This window comes from Cibotium barometz, chromosome 35 (genome assembly GCF_041138505.1).
Source record: "Cibotium barometz isolate CiBa-2024 chromosome 35, ASM4113850v1, whole genome shotgun sequence".
Classification (NCBI taxonomy): Eukaryota; Viridiplantae; Streptophyta; class Polypodiopsida; order Cyatheales; family Cibotiaceae; genus Cibotium; species Cibotium barometz.
The window spans coordinates 39,860,285-39,871,242 of NC_141080.1; the positions used below are offsets into that span (position 1 = coordinate 39,860,285).

The 10,958-nt window shown below is 41.8% G+C and overlaps 1 protein-coding gene across 1 annotated transcript; it reads left to right on the top strand.

Moving 5' to 3' along the window:
* Positions 1 to 763: 763 nt before the first annotated feature.
* LOC147618439 (protein JINGUBANG-like) lies at positions 764 to 2,660 on the top strand. Its single transcript, XM_086774877.1, has one exon. It carries the CDS (start codon positions 1,198 to 1,200, stop codon positions 2,536 to 2,538), a length of 1,341 nt encoding a protein of 446 aa, XP_086631003.1. The 5' UTR covers positions 764 to 1,197; the 3' UTR covers positions 2,539 to 2,660.
* Positions 2,661 to 10,958: the final 8,298 nt, after the last annotated feature.

The window sequence follows — 10,958 nt, forward strand, 5'->3', positions numbered from 1 at the left end:
ATAGGGTCATCTACTATAGAAATATGCCACGTTATGTTGCATCTAATTAGAAGGTACAAGGTGAAAAGACTAACAACACAAGCCAAACATTTAGAATGCATCTTGCACATCATAATGGAGTGTGGGGGCCAACCCTTGTAAAGAGAATTAAATAAAGAACATGAGTACTAGTACTATATTTATACCTTTATAAATTTTGTAAGTCAAACCTCCTTTGTCAAGATACATGCGTATACTCTAAGAATAGTATTTTCAACATGTGGCACCTTTTAAAAATAGTTATTCATTGCTATTGATAGTATTGAAACCTACAATAAAATAAACAAAGATAGATTCACACAACAAAACATCCTTAATTGAAAAAATATTTTTTTGTCAATGAAACATCACCAAAGAAATCCATATCCTAAGGGTAATGTGCTTTGTTTGCAAACCTCTCTCCATGTAGTGTTGCTAAGGGCAAGACCAAATGTAGTACAGAAGAAGATTGGATAGGATATCACTTAAAAAAAATTGGAGTATCCAGTTCCAAAACTTGGCATGGCTTGAATTTGATTAAGCACCCAAGCGGCACACAAGGATCTTCTTTGAAATCTAGAGTGGTGGACACCTAGCTTGAAGTGTTGACAAGTGGAGGCACGCGTCTTGCAAAAAAACAATGTGGAAACAGGAAGAAATGCGTGTGTCTGCTGGTATTTCTTGCTTTCTTGAGAGCGTCACATTTGACGTATTTTTGAACAACCAAATTATCTTGTGTTTGCGTGTTAGGCCGAGGCATCAGAACGCCAGCGTACGCTCCTCTCTCATCCTTACGTCTCTCACTTTGTGGTTCAAGTGTCTTCTTCTTTTCCCAATTATTGCCTAGTGGCCCTGCTCCTATATAGTCTTCTGGACTAATGTGCTTATGCAACTATAGTCACTTGAGTGGTTGCGCTTGTAATTTGACCTAATTGCCACCTTACCACACGTATTAGAACAAAACACGCCACCTTATTCAGTTGTCCATATATACAACTGATCGTCTTGTCCCCCATGACGAGCACTTGTATCTCCAATAATCAACAGTACTATCTCTGATCTAATAGAGGAAAAGACTTGTGATAGAGGTAGTAACAGGATTGAGAATAGAGGGGAAAAAGGCATAGTTTCTCATTGAGTAATGCATACCCAAGTAAAGTAAAATTTAGAAATGATGTGATGGAGGACATTGCTTGGGATAAAAGACTTAGCAATGGAGACCCACATGGACTCGGAGATAAAGGACATAGTAATGGAGACTCTAATGATCTAGCAAGAGGATCAAGAGGAGATGGTGAAGCTTTGCAGGTCATAGACGGTACTGAGGGTAATATTCCCATTATCACAACCATAGAGAGGCACAAAAATCAAGTCTTTGCACTAGCTGTGGCAGGTGATCTTCTTTACACGGCCTCGGAGAGCAAGGACATAAGAGCCTTCAAAGCTCCGAGGTTTGAAGAAGTGGACTGCTTCGGGAGTGGGAATGGGGTGGTGCAATCGCTGGTGGCCTTTGGGGACACAGTGTATAGTGCTCATCAAGACAACATGCTTAGGTTATGGAGGAGGAGGTTGATTAAAGGGGGTGATAATTGCGGCGATCAATGCAGGCATAAGCTGGTGGCTGTGCTCCCTACGTTGGGCCATTGTGTGAGGAGCATGATGATGAAGAAGAATTATGTGCAGATACGGCGGCACAAGAGGAGGCTGTGGATCCAGCACGCAGACACCATCAGCGCGCTGGCGTTAGCAGTGGGCGGTGGCGGGCAGGGCGCCCAGCGCCACCACCACCCGAATATCCTCTACTCCGCCTCGTGGGACAAAACAATCAAGGTGTGGAACCTCGCCAACTACAAATGCATGGAGTCCTTCCAGGCGCATGATGATGCTATCAACGCACTGATTGTTAGGTGCACGGATGGCGTGCTGGCCACCTCGTCGGCCGACTGCACTATCAAACTGTGGGCTAGACAACCTCCTGCTAGAAAGAAGCACTCTCTCCTCACCACTCTGCAAGGCCACAAAGCTGCAGTTAACGCCCTTGCCTTCAGCGCCCATGAGAAAATTCTCTACTCCGGCAGCTCCGATTGCTCCATCATAGTATGGGAGAAGAACAGTACTCCTCCTTATAAATCAAACCCTAAGGTTGGCCCCCCAGATCACCAATATCATGAATTAAACCCCTCTATGATTAATGGATATTCTCCAATAAACTCAGCCACGACTCATATCTTCACTTTGAAGAAGGTTCTCTTGAGCCACACCCGAGCAGTGCTCTCTGTTAGCACTGTCGGGAACCGTGTCGTGTGTAGCGGCTCTGCAGACAAGACCATAAGGGTGTGGAAACGGAGGAAAGGCTCGGAATACCACTGCCTGGCCGTCTTAGAAGGGCATAGTGGACCTGTCAAGGCCATAGCCTCTGTTAGTGCTAATGCTGATGGTGCTCCTGGTGATGGAACCCTAGTGATATACAGTGGAAGCCTCGATTCCAAAGTGAAAGTGTGGACCATCGGACGACGATGACGGGAAGGGGCAGCAGCATGATGCTATGCACAATAATACACACCGTCATCAAGCCCATGATGCTGATCGGCATATGTATACAACTTATTAGCGATAATCAAGCCCAGATCATTGTTAAACAATACATAGAATAATCTATGGTTCTCTCATAACTCTTTGCTGCTACACAACTCATCACACCATAACTTTTACATCATCGTGTGCACATTATATCATGGACATCTTTCTCTAATAAATTAGCACGTTTGTTAGTTGTTGTCTCCTTCTTCACATCGGTGTCCCCCCCCCCCCCCCCCCCCCACACACACACACCACATCTACTGGTTTTGGTAAGAAATCATCGAAGCAACCTTCAAAAACATTATCAGTCAAAGATTCGTAAGCTACCCTCATGAATATCCTTGTTGTGCTTTTATCTTACTACAAGAATAATGTTTCAAATGCCTATTAAGAAAAATATGATCTTGTAGGTGCATACCAAATTTTAACCATGGGCATGGCTTGTTTAAATTTCCATGTTTTTTGGATTTTTAATTTGTGCTTTTTACAAAGCTTAATCTTGTCCAATGCTCTTTGGGTCACCACAACTCGACCCACCTACTTGATTACTTAAAAGTTGTGAGACGGGCGGCCAGCCTTTAGCTAAAGCATAAATCTATCGATGTAGCTCAAATGATATATTCATGCTTTTTCGTGTGTATGTATGGATAAGAGGAAATCAAAAGGTTTTATATTGTTTTGCAAGCTTTCTTCTACACACCTTGCAAGTGTAAGTCCACCACATGACTTTAAAAAGTAGCCATAATTTTTTACAATGTGTGTCAAAACATCAATAAAATATACTTGCAAAAGGGGTGTTTCAATGTCTCAATGAAAAAAAATAACTAGTTAATTATATAGAGATTCATACTATAACAAAGAGTATAGCCACATGAAAAGCCGTGCAAATTTAAAAGAATCTATCTATGGAAAAAAACATTCATGACGTTGATAGGTGTTTTTCGGTACTTGGCAGATGGCATCCATATGTGGTCACATGCTCCACTTAGATGGAAAGGAAGTGAAGTATACATGGGATCGTGTGTTTACATGATGTAAAAACCCCTGCGGAGGTGTGGACGAGGTTGGCTAACCAAGCCCATGTGAACAACTCCTGGAATAACCCAATATTTCTCGTTTTTTAATCCAAGCAAGAGGTGGTTTTTTTAACATAGCATGCAGAAAGAAAAAGGAGGGGAGATGGTGGGTGCCAGCAGAGCAGCAGCTGGGTGGCATGAAGCCCGTGTGGAGGCCACATCAGTGGTCATGAAGATAAGTTCTCAAGAGCTGTAGTCGACGGAGGTTGACATGCTAAGGGGCATCGTAGAAGAATGGCTTATGTAGAACTACTAGCACTTAGGGCTATGACGATAGAGCTAGGGGTTTTGAAGGGGGCTACAACCAGCCAAGCCGTGAGGATGGTGGATCGTGCAAAACATAGTGATTGAAATTTTAGAGATGGTGGTAACTCCAGAAGTGGAAGGCGGCCATATAATGGTGGTAACGGGAGAGGCTAGGATGGGAAAGAGGACGCCGGCAATACGAAGATAAGGGCTACAGACGTGAGGAGGTCTTTCACATGTATCGCCAAAGATGTGGAATATGGTCACTACTGGCCACCATGAGAATGTACAGATGCATGGCTTGCACCCCCGTTTTGTCTTTGATCTAGGTGGAGGTCCATGCTGATGTGGTGGTGGCACGAATAAACTAGGCAGGTGCTGGAGGTAGTAGATGATGAAATACATTTTTTTACTAGACGTTGGATGAGCATGAATGCTCTAACCACCACTGGGAGTTTGGGCAAACTATGATGACAGGTTTTTTTTGGTACTTGTTGGTAGACGACATCTATATGTGGTCACATGTTCCACTCAGATGGAAAGGAAGTGTAGTATACATGGGATTGTGTTTACATGATGCACAAAAACCTTCAGGAGGTGTGGACGAGGGTGGCTAAACAAGCCCATGTGAACAACTCCTAGAATAACCCAATATTTCTAGTTTTTTTTATCCAAGAAAAAGGTGGCTTTTTCAACATAGCATGCAGAAGAAGGAAAAAGGAGGGGAGATGGTGGGTGCCAATTGGGCGACATGAAGCCCATGTGGAGGCCACGACAGTGGTTGTCATGAAGATAAGGGATGCAATCGTGTGGAGTACTTTGATCCTGAGTTGTAGTCGACGGAGGTTGACATGCGGAGGGGCATCGCAGAAGCATAGTTTATGCAGAACTGCTAGCACTTGGGGCTGATGGTAGAGCCAGGGGTTTTGAAGGGGCCTACAACTAGCCAAGTTGTGAGGATGGGCTTCAGGTGGGGGTCATGCAGGACATAGTGATTCGAATTTCAAAGATGGTGGTAACTACAGAGGTGGCAAAGCAGCCATATGATGGTGACGGGAGAGGACGAAATGGGGAAGAGGACGTCGGCAATATGAAGATAAGGGCTACAGACGTGAGGAGTTCTTTCACATGTGTGGCCGAAGATGTGGAATATGGTTGCTACTAGGTGTGTTGCCATGAGGCCGTGAAGAGAAAACAGAGTTATGAAGACTTGCCAAACATAGTGTGGAAAGATCTCTCATGACCTTGGTTTGTGGAGCATAAGGAGGTTTCATTAAGCATTTAGAAGGGAATTTTTTGGGTTTTTTTCATTATCCTCATATTCATGTTGGTATGAGGATATAAAATCTCATCTCCATGCATGCATTTGGTGATGTTTGGGATGTGACAAGTCTCCTTGTAGAGCAACTATGTTTCTGTCATTGTATGTGATACCCTGCCATATAGAGGAGATATGGTTATGACTTTGGGGGAACGGTAGTTCAGTTGTGAAGTGGTACGCATATGGTGGTCATATGCTCAGTTTGCAAGATATCTGGTTGGGTGTCTAGAGTTTTGATACTAGTGGTTTTGATTCATTTATGTGTGAGCTCTTGTTGATGGTTTGTCTTTGTCTAGAGCGTACGCATATGGTGGTCGTATGCTCAGTTAAAAGATATCTGGTTGGGTGTCTAGAGTTTTGATACTAGTGGTTTTGATTCATCTGTGTGTGAGCTCTTGTTGATGGTTTGTCTTTGTCTCGAGGGTTTGGTTTAGTAGAGGATGAAGCATGTCATGTACTTATGCGCTTTGGCTAGAGATGTTTTCATGATGTGTTGATGGTGATTTCATGATATGCTTCTAGTTGCCACCATCAACAGGATATACTTGCTTCGTCATCAAATCTTCCTCATACCCCATATATCTTCTTCTCTCCGAGCCCTTCTTATCCTAGTTTGGCAAGTCTCTAGTGGTTTCTAGTTTGGTTGTTGGGGTGACTAGATTTGTATGTACTAGTGGATCCATGAGATGTGTTCTAGTGACATCACTAGTATGGTTTTGTGTGAGTGATATGTCATGTGTTTATGGGCTTTGGCAAAGAGTACATATGTATGTATGTTTCATGGGTTTTGGTGCTAGAGTGTGACCTCCTCCTCATGATGGTGTGTTGGGAAGGGCTATAGAGGCAGACTCCCCTGACACATCAACGCGTCTATGCACACAGCTTACGTCCACAAGATTAATTGTGCAAATAATCGTGTGAATAGTAGTGTGTATAGCTATGCACCTAACCACCTATATAGCCACGTATCGCTATAGCCGTGGACTATCTACAAAAGAAAAATGAGGACAAAATGGGTGAGATATGTGCCCACATCTCTCCCCCATTCTGTCCCTATTTTTTCAAATCACATTTTTTTAGAACACTAGTTAATCACATTTTTTTAAACACTTAAAACACACAAAAATAATTGTAATACAATAACAGCATGGATTATATTGCAAATTACATACATAGTTACAAATTACAAAAGTTATTCATGTCCAAAAATGAATAAAGATGAAGACAACAAAAACTAATTGAATTAATGCATCATCTTCATCCTCATCTTTGCTCACATCTTCACCACATGCACCACCATCTTCTTCATCACCGTCACTTTCAGCATCGTCGTTTTCCTACATTAAATAGTGATACAATGCAAACAAGTTAGCCACAAGCAAAACAAGTTGGGTGATAATTAACACTCAATTTTAGAGTCTCACCAAGTTACCCTACCGAGCTCATTGGAGATCCATTTCAGTAACCACCAACTGGTGTTTAGGCCACTCCCAAGTGTTGGCTTTGTGTTGTGATGCTTGCGGTACATATTCTCCCCAAATGTTGGCGGGGGGATGACTTGTAATAAATTACAACATGCATGAGATATGAAAATCATAATGACACATGAAGTAAACTTAGTGAAAAATGGGAAAGAGAAAACTTGCAAATCATGATAGCCATCCTTCCTTTCCTCTAGATCTATACTTATCATACCATACTTTAGCAATTGACTCACATGCACTGCCTTTTGTTGAGGGTGTTGGTGGGCACCCTCCCTAGCTTTCTTCTTCGCCTTCTTCCAGTCCTTAATGGTGCAATTGGCGGGAAATTGTTTCCCCTCTTTCCCACACCTCGCTGTGCGAGACCTCCTATTATTGAGGATCTTTATAATGTGATTCATTGCCCACTCATCATCATCAAAAAAGTACATGTGTGGTGGTTTTGGGAATCGCTCATGCATGCAATACACCATATACATGAAGTGCTATGTCTTTCTATTCTCCCCATGGTTTGAAGGCATCCTTATAGGTTTGGTTGCCTAAATGACAGAAGGTATAATAAACCCTCTGTCCTATGCCATCCATATAAGGCTTGCACTCCTCATCAAGGGTATAGTAAATCATACCGCCTCCCTGAGCACATCGTTTGCCACCATAGGCAAAGGTGACCATGCACCTCCCCCAGAGAATCCACCTCCCCCACCACTATATTCTAGATGGCTCTAAGAAGCCCTCAAGATATCACCACCTGAGTGGCATCATGGGGATGCTAGGGAGATGGCACAGTGGATGTGATAGGAGTGCACTGAGCACTAGGAGGAGTTGAAGGGCAAGGAGTAGAGAAAGTGGAAGTGTGAGGGGTAGGCAAAGTAGAAGTGAGAGGGGTAAAGAGAATGTGGGGTAAAGAGAATGTGGGGGGGAGAGAGAGCTTTGAGTTCCTTTGCAAGAAAACACACACACACACACAAGAGAGAGTGCAAGAAATAAGAGAGAGATGGATGGCTCAATTTTCTTCTATCTTCTTCTCTTATCTACAACCATATAACCAAAAGATAAGAGTACATACATAAAAGGAAAGTACTCTCCTACTACAACAACAAGAGCCCGACTATATGACTGGCTCTATAGCTATGCCATAACTCTAGTACTCCAAAGTGGTTGTCACACAACATGTCATCCATTGGCAGCATATGAACCATAATCTCACCAACCATGCCAGTGGTGTAAGTGCACACGTCAAAATGCACATCGATAGATAATATTTTCGGTGGTATTTTGACACATATTTCATCGACCGCTTAAGTTTGTTTTTTTAATTCCTTTACACATTCAAATTTTAAATTTTTTTGAAAAACAAGAATATACTGAGCGACTAGGCCATGTATGAAGTATAGAAGAAGCTCCACCTCCCCCTCGTTTGGACCCAAATTCACATGCGTATTCAACATACTGAGCGACTAGGCCATGCATGAAGTATAGAAGAAGCTCCACCTCCCCCTCGTTTGGACCCAAATTCACATGCGTATTCAACATACATGGATCCCGTGAGTGCTATGAACCTTTAAAATTTTATTAATTTAGAGGAGAGAACGTTGTGCCCATGTAGTCGTTGTTGCAAATACCAAGTCGCCCACTGACATCGAAGAATTTGCAATGAGCATTCCAAAAAATGGGGCATATTTCCAGTAGACCACTTGTTGACATCTACTTTTACTGGCCTCAATGTTCACCCAAACAACGATGAACCAATGGATATCCAACCTAAGTGGAGAAAAAGAGCAAGGGCATAGGCAACCTCGATGGGATTAGAACATGAGCAAGACTTTACGAACTTGGATCAACTTCTAGAACATGACATGGCCAACATGATAGATGCCCTGCATGACATGGCCAACATGATAGATGCCTTGCATGACACAATCCACGGAGTAGATGATCATGAAGTAGAAGACATCAGATGACGTGTGGAGTATGCTTCTAGAGAGGAGAAAGAGCTACATAGAAGCACGGTAAGGACAAATGGGTAGTCTCTTCGATGGCCTACAAAAAGGAAGTGCAACAAAACATGTGCCGAGGTTGCTGCAATCCCCGACACGCCTGGAGCTCTTCAATAAGTTGCAACTCAAGAGGGTAAAGCTAGAAACAGAGAGATCTCCCTCACACGACAACAAAAAGCGAGCCAAGCTGATGAGCTAGTCTCAGAGGTGTTAATATAGAGGTTGTGTTGTGTCTGTTCTCTCACTGATATAAAGGGTGCTCAGTTGGGTTGGTCTATCTTTTGCACCTTACAAACAACAAGTAATGCAAACTTGTCGTCCGACCAAGAAATGCTTAGTTCTAGCCTTGATTGTGGACGGGTGCAACAATCTTACAACAAGTAGAGCAGAAGTGATGCCTTGAATCCACCTTTGGATCGAGAAGTTACTTGTAGCTAATCTGGTTTCCTTCTCCCATCTATGATAAGTCTGTGGAGAGGTCATGGGCTCGAGCGGATTCATGCATGCAACACAATGAGGCAACATCATCTACCCATCTTCCTTAGGTAATACAATCCAAATTTTTAAAGGTTGTGGGTGACAAAACCTCCCATGGAAGGTGCTATGAGAAGAGCAACTATATAATTGTAGTAGCATACCCACCATGCTCATGTAGTTGAGCAATCTAATTTACATGGTCATAATCTCCGCCAGTGATCCTGGCAAGCTGGATGGTGATGCTTCAAGGTGCACTTAAAAAACATGAACATTCAAAGTCATTGGATTTTTTGTAGTAACTGGTGCAACTTGGCATGCCCTTCACTGTATCATCGATGTCCCCAATGTCAGCATCCAGAGCCACGTCAGCAATTTGAAGTTCTTAGTCCAATAGCATTAAAGTACACCAAGGCATTGGTTTCTTGCAAAGCATAGTCCCAGTTTCCTATTCTAAGGTTGTTGTGTGGCATAGCTCACGACCAAGTTGAGAGAGTCAGGATGATTTGTGTGCATAGTCACACGCAGTGCACTTTATGCTATATTCTTAATGGACACGGGAAGAATATTTTTACATATCAAAGGCTTCATTCGAGAGCATGGAGTAAAAGTTGGTGCTCATTTTTGCTTGCAAATTCTTATGTATGGGGCCATAAAATGAATTTGTTCATATGACTTGTATCATCTTAATATTTATAAGTTTTGTACATCGCCAAGAATCATTACGTGCAGGTCTAATTGTACATATTAAATTACACTCGTGAAGTATGTGTTTGAGTATGTGTTTGAGTATGATGGGCTTGAGATGTATGGGTCTAGTATGTTTCACACTCGATTATTTGAGCTTCTTGCTCTAGTTACTCTGGTATTATTATGTGCTTTTAGTATGCGATTAGAAGCATAGATATGTTTTGCATGCTTGCATCAAGTGTATGAAGGATTATTGGTCACATGTTTCAATACAGTTGACTAGTGGGTGTAAGAACACCAGTTATGTTTGTTGATAAGTAGTGAAGTGCTAGTGATAATCAATAGTTAATGTTTTATATGGAGTTAAGGGTGCAATATTGATACAAGACTGGAAAGTTATGGACAAGAAATTTTTACCTACGCTCTTTATGTATTGTGTTGACGAAGTTCAAACTACTCAAGAGTTCAGTTGAGGACTTGTTTTTCAAGTCTTTAATTTATGTCCAAGCAACTCATTTGAGTCATAGTCTACATGTCTTAGTGTAGTAACCTTTCTTGCACAGTAAACGAGCTTTTGCTGCACGGTTGAGAAACCAATGCAATTGGTTTTTTCTTGTAATTTTTAGTTCCATGTGGATGCAAAGGGACATAGAGTTGTTGGCCCTAAAGTTTAACTATTTTTATGCATATCACATGTATGTTTGTGTTATGTTATGTTGAGTTCACATCAAATAAGTTGGTTTGTGAATTTGTATCATAAGATCCTATTGTGTCAATTATATTCCTTTGGAAATGTATGGTCAAGTTTCACAATGTTATGTGGCCAACCTATTGAGCAAACACAGTTTGTGTTTGCTATTAGTAGACTTCAATATCAAAAGTTATTTGTCATGTGCTCAGTACAAACATATTCCAATGATGTCTTGCCTTTTCGGGAAGAAGTTTGTTACTTAAGGCCCGGATACTTCTTTGATCATTGAATTTTTTATTTCATTGATTTCAAAATGTTATCTAAAGATAAGTGTTGATTTTTATGTATTGCACATGCAAGCACTTTAAGGTCAAATCCTTTTAG